The following is a 22,896-nucleotide window of genomic DNA, read 5'->3' as shown; positions in this document are numbered from 1 at the left end:
ATCTGTTCTCTCTCTCCCCCTGTCAGCCGTCATTGATTCGCCGCGGCCCTCCTCCTCCTCAATCACCTCCAATCTCCATGTGCAGCGTCCCATCATCTCACTCAGATCCTCAATGTTCATAGATCCATTCAACCAGCAGTGCTGAGGCCCTGGGGGGTTTCTGTTACTGCAAGCGGCCCCACCCCCATTCAACCTTGATGACATCACTAAGGGTCTAAGTCTCAAACGGACTCTCATTTATATCGCATCTCTTTATTTATTCTTTTCTTTCCTGTTACTGTGCATGGCAACACGTTCTGTTCACTTTTCAACTGAAGCCTCTTCTGACTGAGCTGAATGCTTCCATTCTCTCACTGATGCAGACATGCACTTTTAAAATTGATTTCACTCATCATCTGTCAGAACCGCCGTTGAGTCTCCAGCCTGAACATGCTACGCACTTGTGCCCAACACGTGCGGTGAGTAGTGATATGAGTTGAGAACCTCTGCAGCTCTGCCTTCAAACACTATTTGGAGACGACGCTCCTCAGGAGAGAGAATTATTGGTGGAGTTAAACCTCAGCGCCCGAAGCCAAAGAAAACCTCAGCTTGTTATTCTGAGTGGTTGGACTGAAGTGTGCATCTCAGAACTGCACCGATCATCTTTGTTTACTGCAGGACGTCGATTCAATTCCTTGACATTGAACTCATCGCGTCGTCAAACTGCATTTATAGAGATGCAGTGTTATAATAGATGGTTGATTAATCCATTTTACGATAACATGCTGTATCTATGAATGTCCACATGATTAGATCTGTGCACTAATGACCCAGAGCAGCTGGGATGCACATGGCCGCAGGCAGTGTGAGTGCGTGCGTGTGTGTGTCTGTGTGTGTTATCTCACTCTGTCAAGGTGATTGGTTTTCCCCTCATCTCACAGAGGAACTGAATCCAACACAGATGTAAGGTCGGCCACACTGTTTCTGTTAGTTACGTGTAACGCAGTCTGTAGCCAATCCAGACATCGCGATTCTGACAATTTTTCCCATCAGCAGTTGCTAATCATCCACAATATGACAGCAAGCTCACCTACATCAATGCATTTTCCTGAGCATGAGGCTTCACATAGATGAAACGAAGATTAAAGTGTATTTGTCAATCACACAGTGTCACTTAGATTTGCCCTCCAGGGACATGTGAGGTAAATATTGAACATTTCAATTATTCTGTACCACAAACTGTAGAATTGTCATTGGCTCCCATGTTGCAACCACAAAGCAATAAGCTGACCATGTAGTCTTTGTTAAACCAGCGTTCACTGAGGTATCCATGGGAAATTTAAAGGGATGATATTCCAAAATCCTTAAGTATCCATGAAGATATGGTTGTCTGCCGTCCAGCCCTGCCCGGGCCGAGGAAATAAGGCTGCCTGCGAGTTTTGGCCAAAAGCGATGTTTTACTAAGCTACAGTCAATGAAAGCCCAGCTGCATCACCCAGCGCTTTCATTTCCCTCATGTCCCCCAAGTTATTGCTCCCTGATCTGAGCAGTAATGCTGCCTCCAACGTCTGATTTCGAAATGGCCACATAACATAGAAACAAATATGGAATGTGTTTGTGTTGAGAGGAATGTGTCCTGAGATGACATGTCATTCAGAGAGCCTCACCGTCTGAATTACTTTTCTTTTTTTTTTACCTGGCTTGAGTTGATTTAAAATGAGCAGTGAAAAATGTCAAACATTAGACTCACTGATCAGATCTCACCTGACTTATGAGAGAGAAGTGGAGCAGACGAAGGAAACTAAAACCGGAACCAAAACACGAAAAGGAAAAGGCCTTGAATAATCATAAACCCTGAGCTGACATGGTGACTAGATGATCGACTTATTATGCTAATTAACAAAGCTTCCTTGTGATGTGTAATCATAGAATCACATCTCATCGTTTTTAAAGTACTGTAACATTAACACCAGCCTCTACAGCGTGTGGGTGGGTCAAACTGGGGACATGAGGGCAGAGACCTGCAGACTGATACCATTCATTGTCTGCACGCACACAAAGACACACAGAGACACACGCACTCACACACGCATACACAACCACACAACCATGTTACAGGTAGTCGTGTCTCTCCTTGATGCAGGCTGCCATCTAGTGGCTGTACTGCCTTCATATTCCTCTGAAGTGTGCGTTTCATCACTGTCATTAAAACTGGGTTTAAACAAAGCGTAGTGGTTCCTCAAGCCATGTCAGTTTTGTTAAATAGAACCTCAGAATAAATTCTTTTTTGCTTAAGATGACTGTCAGTAAACTGGAATCTTACGTGTTTTACTCACGTTATTCCTTCAGAAACAGAAATGAGTGAAAGATATTTTTTAAATATAAATCCATGTTATTTCATGAAAACTAGACTGGGTTTATTTAGTTCCAAGGTTTGTTGGTGATGTTACCTGTTGTTAAAAATATCATCTGCAACCTGTGTCCAGATTGTTGTATTCTGTTTGTGGCCACTAGAGGGAGCCATAGCAACAGGGACAGTGTCTATTTACTGATTCTGTTTGGAAGTCAGGTCACCATAGTTAGATTCAATAGGTTTTTCACACATACACTGAGATTGTCTGACATATTCACTGAGAAAGCTTTACACAAGCAAGAAAATATGATGTGAATCAAAAATAATAATAATAATATGTTATGTTTTAAATATTGGTGTTCTTCATGGTGCCTCCAGTGTTAAACATACAATTTATTTGTATTCAGGGCACTTCTTGATGGATTACTATAAATCTATGGGTTACTGGTGACAGAATTATATAAATCATATAAATTGTCAAAAAGATAACTGAGTAGCTTGAGTAACTGTGGAATGTGACAAAATGCAAAAGATTTTAGCTCAATATCAAATTATTTACTAGGGGAAAATCGGACATGATTTCTTTCCCGGAAACTAATATTTCTGTTGACGATTAACCAGTAACAATTTTTAATAACAACAAAAAATGTAATTCACAACTGCACAGAGTATCTTCAATAGTATTTATCTAAGCCTCCTCTCTGGAATGATTCACCATATTACCATCTATTTTAAGTATTGTATTTCTCTGAACAGTGGTGCTTTAATGAAACTGCAGATGTTGCTGATGTGTCAGTCAGTTACAACATGGCTCCTTCGAGTCTTTATTTTCTGCTCATCCGGGGGAAACGTTATAAAGTCTTTTTACGCGTGTAAATGAAGTAGGGTTCACTTTCAGCCGCTAGAGGGGGCTCCTAGACAAACTAAACAGGGTTCCTATGATTTCCTGTACAGCACCATTTACATGCAGTCTCCAGGTTGACAGGGTCCCAGTCTTTATTTGCCCATCAGACTTTTCATTAGGTGCTCACACACAGAAACTTTATTAAGGAGAGCAGTAAGGACATATTTCAACTTGTCTCATGACCTGTTTGTGAATTTATATCTTCTATTCAAACAAATAGAAAGGTTTAGGTCTTTATCAAAGAGCCATGTACTGTTTTAATGTTGGTGAAATTAGGTGTAAATTAGATTCTATTTAAGTGTCTATCTGTGACGTATTTATTTCAGTGTGAGTCGCTTTAAATGGCAGCCAGACAGTGGTTGCTGTTGGAGCAGCTGGACGTCCCCTTTGACTGAGCACGTCCACCGGCTCCAAACCAACAACAACCCTCTTTTTGTCCAAACATCTGCTTATCTCCTCTGTCACTGCGCTGTCAATTCACATTTGTGTGGAGCTCACACTCAGATAAGATTATCTTTACGCTGTTTATTAACCTATTTCCAGTCAATGGCAGGACAAAGGCCTGTGGCAGATACGCGCCATCAGCAGGCCAACAATCCACAATAGAGTTTACTGCATCAAGAACACTGCGCTATAAGCTATCTGAGCAACAGGTCTGTGCTAGTCCACTGCAAATATATATGAGGAAATTATGTGAATAAAATCCTAATATTATTTAAATTAATATTCTTATTATAATTCTTATTTTTCGTATTATTCGTATTATTATTCTAATTGTTATTATTGTTATTATAATTACAGTTGGTGTCTTCGTAATTGTTATTGTTATAATTGCATTATTATTATTACATTAACATGCAATAATCGATAATTATGTTCGCTATAGGTCTGTCAATATCTTCATTTTTAAAAGTGGATTTTTCATTTAATTGGATTCATTGTAATTTTATTGCTTTCATATATTTTTAATTATGAATCAATATTTTCACTTTCTCTTTCTTTAATAAGCCCTGCGTCTATTTCTATTATAACAAATCTGCTTTTGAGAATTTAAACTTTAAATTAGTTGTAGATTTACGAGAGAAGAACCCAGATCCTTCATCGTGTTGAATTGCGCTGATGGTTTTGTGGTGACGGGCTGTTTGGCAGCTCCGCTCACTGGCTGCAGATGAAGGTGCCAATCTCTGTGTAATTGATCCCACACTGGGTCAGCCTCTAACGGCATGTGTTTAACTTCCCCACCATCACATGGAACAGCAAGCTGAGCTGCAGGGAAATCTATATATAGCGCTTTTTCATTTTTTTTATCATTCCACCCAACAGCTTCTCCTATACTGATCATTTTCAGAAAGACCTTAAAACAAGATAATAAAATCCATGTATATCATCAGGGGGATATCTACGGGTATAAATTAGACACAGAGGGACATTAACAGAATTAGAAACCGTGTGTATGTGTGCATCCCTTCAGGCCGGAGAAATACAGTCAAAATTGTGAATCACCTCGCGTTGAAAACCTTTTTAAAATCCACAATCTTTCCCCGGTGAGCAAATGGTTCAGCAAGGTGCATTTGCTGAAGCCTTTCAAATGCTAACGTGGCCGTATTTCACTCTTACAACCTGCTCACATCTCCATAAAATATTACTGCACTCAGAGTGATGACTGCATACACACACACACACACACACACACACACACACACACACACACACACACACACACACACACACACACACTTTGCGCCCCCCCCCCCCCCCCCCCCCCCCCCCAGGGATTATCTCCCTCATATAAAATCCAGCTCCGTCCTTTAAAGACTTTGTAGCCTCTCTTAAATGATCCGCTGCACTCACTTTTATTTTATTTTTTTTCTCAAATGATAAAAAAAAACATGAAACACTGGTGAAGTTAAGTTATTTATTTTTACGAAGTTAGAATAACTGTGTTTATTCCTCGTCATCTAGGACTCAGTTACAAAAACGTTTGTGCAAAGGAAATTACAATTTAAAAAGTTCGTAAGTGGTTGAGAAGTAATGACCACATTATTTTATATCGAATAAATCCACTCAGAACAAATTGAAAAAAATACTACAAATCAAGTTGGACTAAACATACTTATTTTTCTGTGTTTTCTGTCATTTATGTAATATTCAGTGAAATCATAACAGATCTGTGCCTCTCTGTCTTGTCCCACTTTAATTTACTCTCATCGTCTGCCAGCAGCTTATAATGTAAATGTATATTCTTTGTCACATGTAGGAAACAATGATTTCCACAGTGGGAGACGCGTCATTAACAAGAACTTAATAGTGTGGCTGTGTGGTGCCTTCAGGGTCTCCTCAGACACCCCGCCCGCCAGTGGCTTTAATGAGGCTTGGATAAAAACTTTAGTTGATTTTAGCTGCTAGTAGCATGCGGACACAGTTGTTGTATATTCTATTTAGTGGAACAAACTTGGAGGGATTTTTATGTGAATTTTATTAAATTATGGTAAGTCAGGTGAAAATAGTAAGTCATTAAAAAAAACAAAAGGTAGAAAACTTTGTCTTTGTAGTGCATAGGCCAATAGGCATATTTATATATATACATATTTATAACACAGTCTTTGTTGTTTTTCTGGTGTTGACTCTGCTTGTAACGTAACTTTCAGACAGACTATGATTGATCATCTGTCATTAATCAATTCAGTCAGTCACTGACGCAATGACAAGGCTCCTTCGTGTTGCGGCATAAACTAAAAAAGCTCATATTTCCGACAGTAAGTTAAGGCACCCTTGTTCCAGCGAAGACGCTCATGTGAAACAGCGGAGTCCCCGTCTCGTCCAATCACGTCGCTGTCTCACTCAGCCTTGTCCAATGGGAATAAGGCTGTTGCAGGTGGCGGCGCTGTTATCAGCTGGCGGCGCCTCAATGAGAGCAGAGCGGAGAGAAGCGAGGAGACAAGCTGAGGGTTCCATCAAACCCACTGACACACCACTGACACCCCGCCTCAGGCTCACTGACACCCCGCCTCAGGCTCACTGACACCCCGCCTCAGGCTCACCGACTCCCCGCCTCAGGCTGAGCAGGACACATGCTCTTCTCTCCTCGCTGACCCACCGACACACAGACCAGCACAGGAGCCATATTTTGGAAGTTGGACCCAGATCTTCCTCAGAGACGAGAAGTTCGCAGCTGCTCAACTTTCCAACATTTCCTCCTCTTCCTCCTCCAGGAAGCGTCGGGACAGGGAGAAGCGGCCCGACTCCTGAACACCACCAGCCCGCCCCGAGCCTTCTCTTTCTCCCCTCAACTTATTTTTGTTCACCGTTCTTTTTCTGCGAGCGATTCTGGTGTTTCATGTCCACAAATGTTAGCGATCGGGCAGATGGAGGCTAACCGGCAGAGTGCTTTCGTCCTGGGCAGCACCCCGCTGGCGGCGTTGCACAACATGACCGAGATGAAGACGTCCCTGTTCCCGTACTCGCTGCAGCAGGGCCCCGGGGGCTTCAAGGCGCCTTCGCTGTGCAACCTCAACTCCCACCTCGCCTTAGGAACTCCGCACGGAATAAGCGACATCTTGGGGAGACCCATCACCTCAGCCGGGCAGCTGCTGTCCGGCTTCCCGAGGATAAACGGCCTGACCACCACCGCAGCCGCCGCGGCGGCGGCAGGAATGTACTTCAGCCCCGCGGTGTCGCGGTACCCGAAGCCCCTGGCCGAGCTGCCGGGGAGGGCGCCCATCTTCTGGCCCGGGGTGATGCAGGGCAATCCCTGGAGGGACCCGCGGATCCACTGTCCCTGTAAGTCCCGGCTCTCTCTCTCTCTCTGTTTGCACATTTCTAAAAGTTTGTTTATGATTTGTAGAAATTCTGGAAAACTACAAAAAGCCTCTCTGTGAAATGACAGATTATTTCCTGTGATTTTAGACATTATTCAGGTATAAGAACTCTGTCATTACACAAAGCGAAATAACTCCAGTTATAGTTTATTTAACACTGTGATGACAGGAAATGTAAAATATAATTTTGAATATTAATAGCTTGTTTCGCCCAAACGAATTAAACTGTTTATTTTCACAATGTGGTGCTTTTGAGCGTCAGACAAGAGTCACTAACATGAAGATGATAATAATAATAATGTGACACGTGACAGGACGTTGGAACCTGTTAAATAATAAACACGTTGAATTATAAATCAAGTAAATAATAATGTAGTAAACTTCACTTTGAGGAATATCTGAGGTTCAATGTGAAATCAAACGCGTTGACCTTTATTTTGCCGCTTCACAGCAGCGCAGTTAAATAAACATCTGTGTAACTTTAGCTGAAATCATCTTCTAACCGTGTGTGTGCTCGTGTCTCTGCAGCCCAGGCCAGCCTCATGATGGACAAGGACGGGAAGAAGAAGCACTCCAGACCCACTTTTTCCGGGCAGCAGATTTTCGCCCTGGAGAAGACCTTCGAGCAGACCAAGTACCTGGCGGGTCCGGAGAGAGCCCGCCTGGCTTATTCTTTAGGGATGACCGAGAGCCAAGTCAAGGTAAACACCGACCAGCACCTGCTCACTAAGGTTTACATAGAAAACCTGTAGACAATATTATTACCACCAGTTTCACCTCTGTGCAAACTCCCAATACCACCAGCGCAGGCCAAGGGAGTTATTTATTTTAATACTACAGAATGATTGCACATCACATTACTATTATTATTGTTGTTGTTGTTGTTGCTATTATTGACTTACTTTGAGGCTGTTGCTATTCATTTAGCACAAACAGGATTATTGCCCCCTGTTGTGTGCTGTGTTAGAAATTGTGCACCGTGTCTGCTGTTGTGTTTTTGTGCCATTTGATCGCTTGTTTCTGTGCGGACCTGTTGATCGTCCTGTACGCGTCTCACCGGGCTCTGCCTCCTCTCCTCCTCCACAGGTCTGGTTCCAGAACAGGAGAACCAAATGGCGGAAGAGGCACGCGGCGGAGATGGCCACGGCCAAGAAGAAGCACGACTCGGAGACGGAGAAGATGAAGGAGAGCTCGGACAACGAGGAGGACGACGAGTACAACAAACCGCTGGACCCCAACTCGGACGACGAGAAAATCACGAGACTGTTGAAAAAGCACAAGGCCACCAACCTGGCGCTGATCAGCCCGTGCAGCAACAGCTCGGACACCTTGTGATGCCCACAGCTGGGGGGGGGGAGGGCAACAGTGGGGTCCAACAGGGACTCGATGCACTCTTTCGGACCCCCTTTCCACCTGACTGCTGCGAACATGCGTCTGAGAGGGCATGCGCAATTTGAGAAATCCAAGTGTGCGCCATGACGCATGGAAGACGCATTTGGCTGCATCCGAACCCACTTAAACAGCCCCACACACAAACACACACACACACGCACACTCAGACACACACACACACACACACACACACACACACACACACACACACACACACACACACACACACACACACACACACACACACTCAGACACACACGCACGGTATGCACGGAGATGTGACTCAAGGCAGTGCTGCAGACCTACAAGTTCATGTCGGTGAAAAAGGACACAAATGTCGGACTGTATCTGGCAGTGTTACGCATACGAGAGGAGTTTCAACAACAGGTGTAAATGTAAAATACAACATTCCGGATCAGTGTTGGACTGAGAAACTTTGGTAGTAACGAATGCACCTGATAAACATTTCTCATAGCTAATGACACTTGTTTCATTATTTTATTTCCACCTGCTCACACAATGTGCGGCCTCTTGCCACCTTGAAGGGTGCGGGTCACATTTGCCCTCGATGAGAATAGTCCTGTCAGCACAGATGCGATATTTTCACCTGAAAACAAAATTACCTTATTGTGTAATTTCCTCAATAATTCAGCTTTTTGTGTGATTTTAAACCTCTCTAAACAAAAGCATAATTTTCCTTCGACGCAGTCTCATGACAGGTGTCCGTTTAACCTTCTACCAGAGGGGGACTTATCCGCAGCCAACACTGATCCGGATCTCAGACGCATGTTACGTTGTGTCAGGTGTGAACGGGGCCTGTGAGGCTTCTAAAGCTCAGTTTAACCAGGGTATCCACTGTCCTAGAAGGCGAGCAGGGGAGAATGTTTGAAGGGGGCGCAGGTTTGAGACGAGTGAATGATTTTTGTGCTGTAGCCTGAGGATGAAAAATGTACGTGAGATTGTGTATATATATTTTTTACTGAATAATAAGTTATGTCGTTTCCGCCTGTGGAAACGTGGCAGCCTCTTTCTTCCCTCCGCAGCCCTGACGCGCTTATTCCCTCCCGGTTATTCCCGCTGCTTGGTTTTGATTCCTGCAAAGTGAAAGTCGTGCCCTTTTTCTCCATCTTTTTTTGTTTGTCCCATCCTCTGTTCAGCACCGGCACCCAAATGTATAAAACGCTGTAAATAATCACTGTAAATGAAGAAACCCCGCTTGTTTTAACCACATCACACAAACCTTTCGTTTCTTTTTTAATTTTCTTTTTGAAAGAGTTTATGTTTTTACCTCAACCCACAGCGGAACAGAAAAGCTGCACCGAGGTTTATGTTGGAATTAAAAGAGTATTATTGCTTCCGGGAAGGTTATAGGAAGAAAAAAACACTTTGTATTATGAATAAATTATTTAACAAGCATTTTTGTTTTTTTTATTTTCATTACGGGTTTGTTTGAATGTATGGGCTTAATATAAATTAAAGACAAATTCATGACTATCAATAATTGAATTTCGTTATTGGCAACAAGGGTGATTTTAGAGGATTAATGCTGATTTAAGAAAGATTTATATTTTATTCTGAATGATTCATGACGGAACTGATGACAATAATTATTATTGTCATCATCATTATTTTCATAATCAGCAATAATAGGCTAATAATAGGCTAAATAAATCGGATAATGACAAAAAAAAACTATGTTGTGAACATTTGAGTGTTGTTTTTAACTTGAGCTTCGAGGCTATTTATTTACTTATTTATTGGGTATAGAATCGGGAATACAACTTCTACAAATTATAATTACTATAGCTGTCAAATAGGAGGTATTTGATTTAAAGCATCAACCCATCATTATTGTCAATCTAATATATTAATCAATTATTGTTATTTATCTTAGGACTGCTTATTTTTTAAATATTGTTATTTTAATTATTTCTGGGCCGACGTTTGACTGAAATCAAACCGTCCGTCCCGTGAGTCTTTTCTTTTTAGATGAAAACGGATAGTTCAGATTAAAGTTAATGAATTACATTTGAAGTCATTTCAATTTATTGTATAAAATAAGTGTCTGTGTTTCGGGCCTGTGATGTTTCAGGTGGAGATTTATTAATGTGGAGATCTTTTCACAGAGGTGCGCCCCCTCTGTCTGTAACACGCCGCTGCACCTCCGTGACTCAACTGTAGTTTCTGCACCGTCTCATCTGGATTCAACCAATCAGGAATCAGATCATCCTTAAGAATCTCTAATAATCTGAACATGAAGTGAAAACTGACTGTCAGGTCAGCGAAGTAGGAAAATAATGTGAAGAGAAGCTACTGATACTGAATAGTTTCCTTCTGTAGATACTTTAAATGCTATTGAGACAAATCAGTGTCTGTAGTATTTATATTGACTTCAGTTTTTTGCCATTTTAAATGTTGCACTATGATTATCTTTTACAAAATAATCCTTTAAATTTAAAACCAAAATTATTCTAAATTAATTGTTGGATTGATTGAGGGTAGACTCATAATCAGGAAGGTTTAGTATTACACAAGTTGAAAATACACGATACAATCATGCAATGTTTGAAATGTTAAAATTTTGACTTATTTTTCAGATATCACAACAAGTTTATTATGGACTGATGTGAATCTTTTCTGGCCTCTTGCTTCTATCAGTCAATTTTACTCCATTCACTTCTGCCTGAGTAATGAATTAACAGTGGCAGATTTCTTTACAGATAAAAAGTCAAATACAAATCCCGAACGGAAATATTTGCTGATATGGAGCTCCTAAAAATAGAAAGAATATGAGTATCCAACATAAAGTCGACCTTATAATTATATGCCCATAGGATTATCTTTTGTTTAGAGGAACATTTTTCAGTCCCCTCGTGTCACATTCACTTCTCCCCTTCAGGAAAGTGTGTATCTCTCCTCTCTATCGGGCCTATGACTGTGTTGTCTTAGTACACGGATGATGGTGTGTAAGACCTGCTGTTGAAGCCCTGGATGAAAACCTTCTCATGTAATAATTGTGTAGTAAAGAGGTAAAATGAGGACAAACAGCCATTGAGCTCTAATGGTTTTTATTGCTTGAGAACTGCATCACCTACAGTAGAGGCCAGGCCGAAGGGGCTAGAATAAAATCTCTATCTGCCTTTTTATAAGATGGAGTGAAGAAAAACTGCAGCTTATACTCCTACAGTAAACTCACAAGGACCAGCAGGAACAAAAACAAGCAGGGTTCTGGTTTTCTTATATATAACTTTTTGCCTATGAACCAAATCACACGAGACAACATAAATTCGGCGGCAGGCACAAAATCATTTCTACTTGCAGTGATTTAGATAGAAATAAAAACAGAAAATCAAGGAGGATCAATCTGACGGCTTCACACGCTCTGAAATCTGTAGTGTAGTAAATGAAATCGATAAAAGAAGCGTCTCTGATCGCTCCCTGTAATGCTCAAATGATCTGCAGTGAAGGCTGCTGAAGGCTACATACAAAACAAATACAAAGCAAGTCTTCCTGCTCGTCCTCCACCTTTTAGAGTTTCTCTCTATATTTTTGTTACATTTCATAATCAATACCTTTACCATCTGACTGAAGTCTTTTTTTTTTTAATAACTCTTACACACTTCATCTCTGTGTAGGATACTTGGCACCATAATGCAGTAACAAAAATAGACAAAAAAGTTTACATTTTAAGGATACCCAAGCCTATCTAAAATATCACATTCAGAATCATAATATTATAGAAATAAGTTAGAGTAAGAATAGTAATGTGAGAGTGCTATGTATGAAACAATATCTTATATACTTGCATGGTCTATGGCACTGCTTAAAACATTCTTGGATAGGCAACGAGTCGCTGAGGAGCACTTCCTGTTCCTCTCCTCGTGTGCACACTCGTCGAAGGTCACTGTCGCTGCTCGCCCTCTGCACGCGCTTCAGCATAAACATTTTGGTAAGAATTATAAATTATCTCTTTAAAAAGTACAGTATATAAAATGAGACTCACGGATGTGTCAGGCATGGCAGTGTGTTGTGCACACAACAACAAAAAAACAACAACAACGAGAACAACTCAAAAAAACAAAACAAAAGAAATATATAAGTATATAAACTGTTGAAATAAACTGATAAGATCCATCTATTCCAACAAAGGGACCAGGAAGTTTGGTCAGAAAAGAGATCGGCACTAAAACCATCAACAACTCTATGTTATATTGTCTAATGTACAAATAATCCTAACAATATAGATATACAACTTTTTTGCATTGCACTTTTCTTTTTTTAAAACACCTTACATACTGTATGGAGAGTAGCTTCTATACATAGAGGCATACCTAAGAATGGCGAGTACGGTGTCTAAACATGTGTAGTAGGACTGATTTCAATTAGAGTTTTGGCAAAGGAGGCTGTGGCGTGGAAAAGAGTCGTCCGCCGTCCGGCTTCTTTCTTCTCTGGGGAATGGGGGTTGCATGGCAACGGTGAGGTCAGCGATGTGTGTCTTGTCTGGAGCCGGGCCCTCGGGTGCTCGTCCACATCTCACCGAGTGGTTTATGGAGAGAGAGGGGGCCGGGTGTTCTCGTATGAATGAGGTGTCAGGACAACTGCAACTGGTCAGCACTGCTGAAAAAAAGTTTGTCTGTGTTCTTCAGTGTACGCTTGTGCAAAGTGTGGGTGCATACGTGTGTGTGTGTGAGTGTTTCTTTGAGCGTGTATGTTTCTGTGTGTGTTTGTGTGTGTGTGTGTGTGTGTGTGTGCGTGTGTGTGTCCGGTTTGTTTCTCTGGTGTTCTCACAGAGGCGCTTCACGAAATATGTTCTCCCCCCTTTGGCAAGACTTCCCTGTAGAGGAGAAAAAAAGAAAAAGGAAAAGTTAATTTTGCTAAATTCCAAGTTTTCATTTCAAAGAAAAATAACCTGGTGCCGACTTTTTCTAAGTTAACATACGAGATGCAGAGGATCTAGTTTGTAAGTGAACTTCTTAAAATGACTGGAGCATTTTAAGCAATCATGTCACATTTTTCCACTGATGATGTTTTATTCTGGAATAAAACTTTCAAACAGACAGTCATCTGCCTTTCAGGAAATGTGTGCAAAGTAATGAAGAACTCAAGCAAATCAAATCAAACAATAGCAACAATGGGAAGAAGAATTATAATAATGAAAAAAATTAATATTTACCACGACATCACTGCACCACACAACACTTGTGCTTATTTGCATTAGGTTTACCTGCCCCCGCTGTAATTCGGAAGGACAGGAAGACGGGCTGGCATGGGGACAGAGACGGACACAAAGTTAGAGACAACAAACTGAAGTTCTTAATGCTCTCTGGGACAAGTGCTCCCTCTCTCCCTCTCTCAGCACCTATGACACACAGGTTAAACTCACATACCAGGGCCGTGCGTCTTTGTGCCTGTGTGCTAACTACATCGGACATTTTTTAACATAGCCAGCCATGATTGTAGCAGTAGTGTGTGGCTCGGAGGTGACGGCTGCCGCAGTATCTGCCGGCGTGCTCGGGTCAGCTCGCACACACACACTACTGCATATGTCTCACTAAGCGATGATGAAAGACCTGACTTAAGGCGCCTCTTTTCAGCACAAGACCTTCCGTCTGACACGGCAGAGACTGAAGCGACAGTGTTAAACACTTTCTATACAGTCAGCTTCACGAAAAGAAGAAAATACAGACTGCGCTCGGCTGAAGTGACCTCTCTCCTACTTTTGAAAAGATTCTTCATGAAAATATTTGTATATTTGTAACTCTACGCTTCACTTGAACAATTTTTCAAAATCAATCAGAAGGATCATTCGTGCTTATAAAGGTTATTTCTAGGGATGCACCGATTTATCGGCCGAACATCGGTAGCGGCCGATATTCGCCTCGTTTACTGATATCGGCTTATCGGTAATAAACTTGACTTTCACCGATATCATTGGCCGATGTTCATATTTGTGGTAAAACCGCTGGGCACGTGCCGCGGCTGGGGGAGCAGTCGCTCCGTCGCCCTCCTCTCCGCGCCGCCGGAGGCTCAGTGTGCGGCACCGGGAGGTCCTCATCCGGTGGCACCTCACGGCGCCGGCGCGGAAGGCGGGGAGAGGACCGGGTACGACTCGCTGATCACCTCAGCTACGGCGACCGCTGGGGGAACCCTCCGGCTGGCGCCTAGCAGCTGACTGAGAACTGGTGCGGACCAGGGGAATCCAACTGTTTAATTAAAACAAGCATCGCGAAGGGCCACGGTGGTTGTTGACGCGATGTGATTTCTGCCCGACACTCAAAACAGGTCAAACTGAGGAGGGCTTGTTAAGTTATCTTGACTCACGCAGTGTAACTTGGTGTAAAAAGTATGAGCGTAGCGTCTGTTTAAGTACTTTATTCTCATTTGCATCGGCTCTATTCATCCGTCTCATGCACAGGTGACTAGGGAATTGACAACATACGTTATACACACAGAAGCCGTAACACATCTAATAAACGGGCAATACTGCTACCGTAAATCAATGAGAAGAGCGTTCTCTATAATGATACTTTAACAGGGCTGTTTTAGACAGGGTAAAAAGGTGCTGTTTTAAATTACCCTTGTGGTATTTTGACCAAAATATGTTACAGACATTTCATTAAGATCCCAAGGAACCATTTCAACTTGCGGTAAAATGGGCCTAATATGTCTCTGTTAAATAAAGTTTAGTTAAATCAGAGATGGTTTCATAAATCTGATTCAATTTGTGCTCATTAAAAGATAAGAGTGATGAATAGTGCATTTTTAATAATTATTTAATTATTTTTCTGGCACAAAAGGGTGAATGAATAACAACAAAAAGAAAATAAACAAATATCGGTATCGGTAATCGGCCAGATTGTTATTTTAAATATCGGTATCGGCCAAGAATTTCCATATCGGTGCATCCCTAGTTATTTCTGTCAATTTGAAACTAAGCCTTTACACAAGGTTAGAAGAGCAACTTAACACATAACTGAAATTATAAGATGTTTGTTGAAAAGCATTGATAATGATGCAATAAACCAACTCTTAAACATTTGATAGCATTTGATACTCATATAGTTCCCTCCACCAAGGAGGCTGCGTTTCCAGTACTGTTGTTTTTCTGTTAGCAGCTTTACATCAAATTGTAGTAGGCCTTTTTATTTTACATTTTCACTGATTTCCATAGAAAAACATCGAAATCAAAAGATGTGGTATGGATCTGGGAAGAACCCACTTTCTTTAAAGTTGTGAGATAGGACTCTTTTAAATATTTTGAGAGAACAATTCATGGATCTTGATGAAAAACATATCAGGCATGTTTAGAGGATATATACTTAATAATGTGAGCAATCTGATGCAGATCTGAATAAAAATCTGGATCTAGTGAATATAAATGTGGTTTGATAAGGTGACTGGCCTTGGCGGAGGTATGCCATTCTAGTTGCTATATGTTAACATCCAGTTGCACCATAATAGACATAGAATAGAACAATATAAAGGTAGTGGATTCACATGTGTTGAGAAAAGTCTCTCTTTTCTGTTCAGAATCACACTTCACAATCAACACTTTCTTCACAACAGCACAACACGATGACACAAAGTGAAGATGTGGGCAGGGCCCTGTTACCTTGTGGTCCCCCATGCAGACATTGGGCCCAATGTTGTCATAGACTATAGACTTCTCTTCATTTTCAGGCTGCAGAGACACAAAACCAACACATTATTTTGGGAAGCAAACGTGATGAACAACAGTCGTACTCACACACGCACGGTGATGCACAGTCGGCAGCACCTTGTTTGTGTTTACACGGCACAGACATTGCAGGCTTGTGTTGTGGTTTATGACACGTTCACGAATGAGCAATCAATGGAGCAGCTTCATTAAACACAATTAGCGGGATTATGTTGTACCTTTCAAAATAAAAGCAGAGGTACTTATTTAAATAGAAGGTTCAGATATGTATTGGCGGTGGATACTGTAGTGGAGCTGTTACAACAATTTACTGAGGTACCAGTATCCTTATCCTTATTGTGTCACCAGGTCAATTATGTATTTCTAGTTGATATTCACATTTTTCTCACGTTATTCACTTTGGACATGTAGTAAAGAGGAACTCATACACTCAGATATATGTTAAGAACCACGACTAGAAATAAGAACAATTTATGCAAGAATCACAAACATTTTTAACAGAGAGACAAGTTTTATGATGCTAAATTTATCATCTATAAATATCTCAGAAAATATCATAAAAATAAATGTCTTTAGTAAGGTTCTTTCAAATGAATGTATTATACTTTGTGCAGATACAGCTCGTCTCCACTGAAGTGAACGCACCTTTAGAACCTCTGCACAGTTTTCACTTTGAAACTTGCAGTCGGTGCGGTGCAGCGAAGAGAAATGAGAAGCAGCAGTGATTTACAAAGTGGACATTTGCCTCTCGACCAAATACACTCCCACCGTAATCTGAGTGCCTATCTGAGAGAATCCTGTTTCAATATCACTTTCTGCACACAAAGAAGCTGTTACCCACTCACACATGGATCTGCAGACTGGGGAATAAATCACACTTGTCTGGTTGAACTAAAGACTTTTTAAACAGCCGCCCCAACCCCCCACGTACGCACACACACATGCAGGCCGGTGGGTGGGTGCTAGCGGTTGTGTCTGTGATCTGCACTGGCGCCTCAGACGAAAGAGACAGAGAGCTTGAGAATGAACCATAAAGCAGAATCCAAATTAACTTCAGACCAATCCTGCAGCGTAGCAGGGTCAGCACACGTGCGCCTCCACCTCACTACCTTTTGGAGCGGGCCACGCACTGCCACCTCTCTATTTGTCTGGCAGCCGGCCCCGAGCCGCTGCCTCCCGCAGCCGGAGATACATTCATCAAACACACACTTGATAATTTACAAAGGCAGCATAAAATTGTGGATTTTCGGGCTGCATAATCTTTAGACAGATAAACAAATTACCCGGGGCCCACCGGCAGAGAGGGAGCGCTCGCTCGGCTAAACATTCATTACTGGCGCTCCTGGGGCTGGTGCCGCGCTGCACGGCCGGCGGGCAACCTTTGGCGTGTTAGGGCTCGGCAAGCAGAAAATAACATGATGGCAAGTTAACCGACCGTGCCATGATAGATGACGCCACACGCTGGGCTGTTTACGGGCCCATGTCTCAACAATCTGTAATGCTCAGAGCCGGAGAGTGTGTGCTCAGTGAATCATCAGCCAATCTGCGAACACACTAACTGTTCCACTCTGTCCCTGCATTACAAGCAATTAGCCGGTGCTTGAGGGGAAGAAAAGCAAACAACAAACCCAGCTGTGTGTGTGTGTGTGTGTGTGTGTGTGTGTGTCTGTGTGTGTGTGTTTGTGTGTATGAGAAACACTGTTTTCATAATTCTGACACATTGAATGGGTGAAAGAAACTGGGTGAAATTATTTAAAATGCTCTGTAGTCTGTTTTTCACAGTTGAAGGCCGATTTACACCTCTGTGTAGGTGCAGAGGCTACGCTGTCGTGAGAATCACAACTGCAATTACAAAACCAAAACACTTGGTGGCAGTGTTTCTAGAGCACTGGTCTGTGCTCAGTTCTACAGCTGCTATTAGACAAGTACTGAGCTCCGGATAATCTCCTGAAAACCTCCGTAAGGGTTGCATGTGAGAACGCAAATGTCCAAGTCAGTAGCTCAGGACTTTCCAGAGCTTGCCCTGCCTCCTGCATTCTTTACAAGAGCTACCTTTACTGAAATCACGTTACAACGTCGGAGAGAGAGACGACATCGGGGAAGATTAGTCGTACGACCATTGCACCGACGAAGGCAGGGTTAGCATGAATTTTCTGCTTCAGTCCTGATGCACCCAAATGCAATGCTACCATGAAGACCGATCAGTCGTTGTAGTCTGTATTGTGTAGCGGCAGTTTGAGTGAGGTGCACGCCTTCAACTGCTTTCAGACATGCACAGAATTTAAGAGATTCTTCTTAGAAGGAGGTGTATGCGAGAATGCAGATATCCCAGTGAGAGTCCCCAGACTTTCTGTGGACTTTCTCTGCCTGGCCCCCTCGTATAAAGTCCACAAAATGTCAGGGGGGGGGGGGGGGGGGGGGAAGGGGTTGATGACACTTCTAACATAAGTAAAAAGTATTTTTTTTCAAACAAGAAGAGAACAAATATCTCTTGGTGAAAAAGCGGCGTCATACACATAGAAGACAGACGAAGATGTCCAGAGAGTTTATTGTGATAAGAGCCGAAAATCCAGACCCAATTCTTCAGAGAACCTCCGCAGGACATGTCTGCAGACGACCGAATGCTACGTGACTACATCATGTCTAAGGTGTTACTTCTTCGAAGCGGTATGAACGAGATCAGTGTTATTGTTCTCGTGTGGCTACAGAGTCCTTGTGATGCTCAGTCAAAGAAGAAAGATCAGGAAGGAATTTCTCATCTGTGGCCGACAAAGAAAGCTAAACTTCCTGAGCAGCCCCCTGCTGTGACGTGCTACTGTACAATACACTGCTGGATTTCTCTCACACACATTAACAGATGAAAGCCTGTGTGTTCCAGCTCTGGAAACACTCAGGCCTTTAGAGTCAAAGTTGAGTTTAGTGACTAACAATCCCCAAGTAAGGGATCTAAACCACTAATGAACTGATTTGGGGATTTCTCAGCAAACTGTTTTTCTTAAAAAATTTCAAATGGTGAGGTCGCATGAACAAATCAGGGGAACCTTTGCATAGCTGTATGACAGATCTCTACAGCTCTTTACACACTGGACTAAAATGGCTTTTTTCTTCAGTGGGAAAAGGATCAATCTGTATTTATTCTGGGTCAAATGACTCTGCAGTAGTCAGGGGTATTTATCGGCTACAGCTCCGATCGCCGGTGATGGAAACATGACACCCGGCGAGATACACATTTTCACTCCTTTCTCTCACGATGCCATGATGCCTGTCAAGGAGGCAATGACAGCTTGTCGCCAGGAGTAACATCTGGGACTTAGAAACGAATTCTATCTGTCTCTGTCCAATCAGATCTTTCAGTTGGCGTTCAGTCTGAAAGGAGTGGAGTAAAGACCTAAAAGAGTCACAGCTGTAACATAGTCAGAGGCCTTGACGCTGCTCTGTGCTGTTTACGAACCCTGATTTCCGAAGTGTTCCTGACCTCCAACACACAACAGGAAAAAAAAGAAACTCGTCAACTGGCAAACGGGTCAACAGACTTTAGTGGGTTTACGTGCATTAACAAAACTCAGATCCACAAAACTAAGAGAGTCAAAAGTAAACAGACACAGGCTGTACAGGAGGAGGAGGGAGACGAGGGTATGGAGGCGGCAGATTGGCTCCAGTTTACAGAACTGAGCGGGCTCCTGAGGGGTTTGACTCTCTGAGGAAGGGGACAGATCTGGGGTTTTATGAAGAAGATGGGGCCCAGTCTAACTCTATAAGGCTGGGATATATGTACTGTCTGGGTGGACCCGTGGCTTAGCGCTGCGAATTAATATTCACAGACACCTCATCCTTCCATCTGTAAAGTGACAAAGGAGGGGAGGGTGATGTGGATCAAGGACGATGGAGTTGTAGACATAAAGAGCGAGGCATTAATAAAAACCCCTGTGTTGAAGCAGAGAGAGGAGTGGGGGGGGTTACTTCTGAGCGAAAGCTGCGTCAGGTTGAGACTCACCTTTAAGACCAGTTCTCTGGCAGAGGGAGACATGAGGATTCGGTCACACCAGGCGGGGCATCTGGTGTTCATGTACTGCTTCCCCTGACTGCTGTCTTCACTGTACGGATAACTGAGGAGACACAATCAGAAATACAGTCACATCTACGGTAATTTATGAGCGTTTAAATGCTACCCGGGTAATAAGGGACTTTATATTCCAGTACGGTGCCGCACAAAGGAGACAATAAAGGAAAGCCCACGAGGAGAGCAATAAATATGATGCATGTGAATCAACAGGGCTGCGGAGGAGTCATAAATATGAGACGTCACGTCATCTGCCTTATCTCAGAGGCAGATCAAAATGTTTTCCAGAGAAAACAGGAGGTCCATTAGTATGACCAATCATCTGAGTAATCTCTTGAATCAACACACATGGATAGCTCAATCAAACGCTCTTCTCTGCCAACAGTACAGGTTGTGAGTGTGTGTCTGTGTGTGTGTGTGTGTGTGTGTGTGTGTGTGTGTGTGTGTGTTTGTGGGTGTGTGTGTTTGTGGGTGAGAGAGAAAGACAATAAAAAAAAGATGAAGGAGGAATGAGAGAGCTTTAGGAGGAGTGGGCCAGAGGGAGATCCAGTTGCCCATATGTATTGCTACATCCCTACACGGTCATCAAAAACAGATTAGGTGCCGCGGCAAATGGCCAAGAGAGAGAGAGAGATTGTGTCTTGGAACAGCAGTGAACAATCGAATGATTTAAGCCGAGGCAGGGCCGGGGTCGAGAGGGGAGCCATTGAGCTGATACAGATTTACATTGTTGAGAATTCAATTTGCCCCTTCGACTCATCAAAGTGTTTCAGATTTACACGCCACCAATCCAATTTGTTTGTCGGCGCTCATCAGGATGTAAGAGAGGGCTTACATACTGTAATACCAATCCAATTTGCTCCTTCAGTGCCACGCGTGCTAACCGTAGCATAGCACAAAGTGCCTCCTCTGTGAGGATGGTGATATCCTAATGATAAAATAAACACACACGCCACACACACTTCAGTTCTTCACACTTACTGAGCTCTGATGGCTTAACTGGACTTTGTGCTGAGGCAGAATGTGTTTGATAAGCATTTAGCCATGGATGCTTTATATGTGATTTTATGTGTGCATTCAAATTACTATCTGCATGATGCTGCTGTCCAAACGAAGGTATTACTAGTTCAAGTGATAGTATAGCTGTTTTCAGACATGAACTCCTGAGAATGTCCACACAATTGGGTCCAGACTTTCTCCAGAGTTAACATTAAGCGCTCAGACGCATTCACAACAGCACAGAAATCTCGGGAGTATTCAGGTGACGGATGGTGCAGCATGCAGAGGCAGCGCGTAACATATTAATGCTGCTGCAGAGATCACATGTTTGTGTTTACAGCACATTAGCACCACTGTATCACCAAAAGCTCTCTTGACATCTTCGTCGTTGTCTCTCGACTGTGATGGAAGCCCTAACATCACCAGTCCAATTATTATAGGGCTGGGCAAGAAAACAATATCAATAAAATGTAGTTTTCATCAATAAAAATAGATGACTAACATATATCGATATATTGCTTATCCATTGTGCAAAGTAAATAGATATAACACACAATTGATTTACATCAGATTTATTAAATGTTTTGTGTATTATTATTATAAAATAATAATTTGACATTTATCATGATAATTATCTATATCCAATGACGTGAACACTATTATCTTGGTATGATTTTAACCATATCTCCAAGCCCTTGTTTAACTCTAATAAAGTTATGAGAACAAGACGTTAAAATTAAGTCAGATTCTTCCAGTGAGACTTAAAGTAAAGATACCTTTATCAATGAAAAAAGGTTTTCAGATACTATTGATGACTTTGTGTCTTTCGCCACTGTTTGAAAACAAATAGCATTTATACATGAACCAAAACACCAGCACTCTGTTTAAATAAAAAATAAAAAATGTACTACCCATGTAGCTCTATATAGCTCTTTAATAATAGAACATTAGAATAGTTGTCTTTACTCCTCGTTGTTTAGGGACCTAGTTCATATATTGGCTAACCACCATATATGCTCTGGTGTTACTTATTTGTAGATGTGTACATTTGTGCACATTTAAGCTATTCTGGATGGTTCTCTTTTACAGCTGATCAATAAGCAGTTGCCCAGTCAAATAAACAATGAATAAAATAAATAAATATCAATCTTATTCTTCTTATTTATTGGTGATTAGTTATAAAAATGACCTAAGTGAAACGACCTTGACAATAATACATAGATTACAGTTATTACAATATAATCTATAGATATGTGCTGACAAGCTGACCATTTCTGTAAATAATGTACATACAGTATCTGTCAGTTCGTTTATGCCTGAGAGAACAGGGTTAAGGCTGGGGCGCCTGCGCGAAACCGAACAGGCAAACTCAAACACACTCTCACACTCACACTCACACACACAGAGAGCCCCCCCACCAGGTGTACAAATAGACCTGCTGAGAGCTACTTAGAGAAGTTCCCTGCCTCCAATTAGCATTAATAGCCCTTAAACCATGGGGGAAATGCATGGGGGTTTTAGTATGCTAATCAAAGTGATCCTGGGATAAAAGAGAATGGAGAAGAGCCCGAAGAATAGGATGAGTGACGCAGGGATAGACAGGGAGGCAGAGGAGAGGGGATAAAGATGGATCAGACAGAAAGAGGCAGAGTGAGGGTGAAAGAGAGCAAAGTCTTCAAAGGGCTTGTGGAGCTGCTCGACTTCAGGGTGGCC

General features: G+C 42.2%; 2 protein-coding genes across 2 annotated transcripts in view; one reads left to right on the top strand and one right to left on the bottom strand.

Annotated features, from left to right (window-relative positions):
- Window positions 1-6,583: 6,583 nt before the first annotated feature.
- On the top strand, window positions 6,584-8,389 carry nkx6.2 (NK6 homeobox 2). The gene is made up of 3 exons (XM_053436813.1): window positions 6,584-7,016; window positions 7,583-7,755; window positions 8,141-8,389. The coding sequence occupies exons 1-3, from the start codon at window positions 6,584-6,586 to the stop codon at window positions 8,387-8,389; spliced, it is 855 nt and encodes a 284-aa protein (XP_053292788.1).
- A 3,108-nt stretch (window positions 8,390-11,497) lies between these two features.
- Window positions 11,498-22,896, bottom strand: part of LOC128453551 (inositol polyphosphate-5-phosphatase A) — a 146,161-nt gene continuing 134,762 nt past the window's right edge. The window contains exons 13-16 of the mRNA XM_053436510.1: window positions 20,119-20,230; window positions 16,059-16,127; window positions 13,620-13,707; window positions 11,498-13,280 (exon numbers count right to left, since the gene is read on the bottom strand). Of these exons, the coding sequence (XP_053292485.1) occupies window positions 13,627-13,707; window positions 16,059-16,127; window positions 20,119-20,230 (262 nt within the window). The 3' untranslated portion in view covers window positions 11,498-13,280; window positions 13,620-13,626. The remainder of the gene's footprint in view (window positions 13,281-13,619; window positions 13,708-16,058; window positions 16,128-20,118; window positions 20,231-22,896) is intronic.

Source organism: Pleuronectes platessa, chromosome 12 (assembly GCF_947347685.1).
Source record: "Pleuronectes platessa chromosome 12, fPlePla1.1, whole genome shotgun sequence".
In the NCBI taxonomy this organism is placed as follows: Eukaryota; Metazoa; Chordata; class Actinopteri; order Pleuronectiformes; family Pleuronectidae; genus Pleuronectes; species Pleuronectes platessa.
The sequence above is the reverse complement of the archived record's forward strand: the minus strand, read 5'-3'. Positions and strand labels throughout refer to the sequence as shown.

Bases quoted from the DNA above. Each gene is read 5' to 3' on its own strand.
- nkx6.2 (XM_053436813.1), top strand. From the start codon at position 6,584: ATGTTAGCGATCGGGCAGATGGAGGCTAACCGGCAGAGTGCTTTCGTC. The intron at 7,017-7,582 runs GTAAGTCCCGGC...GTGTCTCTGCAG, and splicing joins CCCGCGGATCCACTGTCCCT to CCCAGGCCAGCCTCATGATG. The intron at 7,756-8,140 runs GTAAACACCGAC...CCTCCTCCACAG, and splicing joins TGACCGAGAGCCAAGTCAAG to GTCTGGTTCCAGAACAGGAG.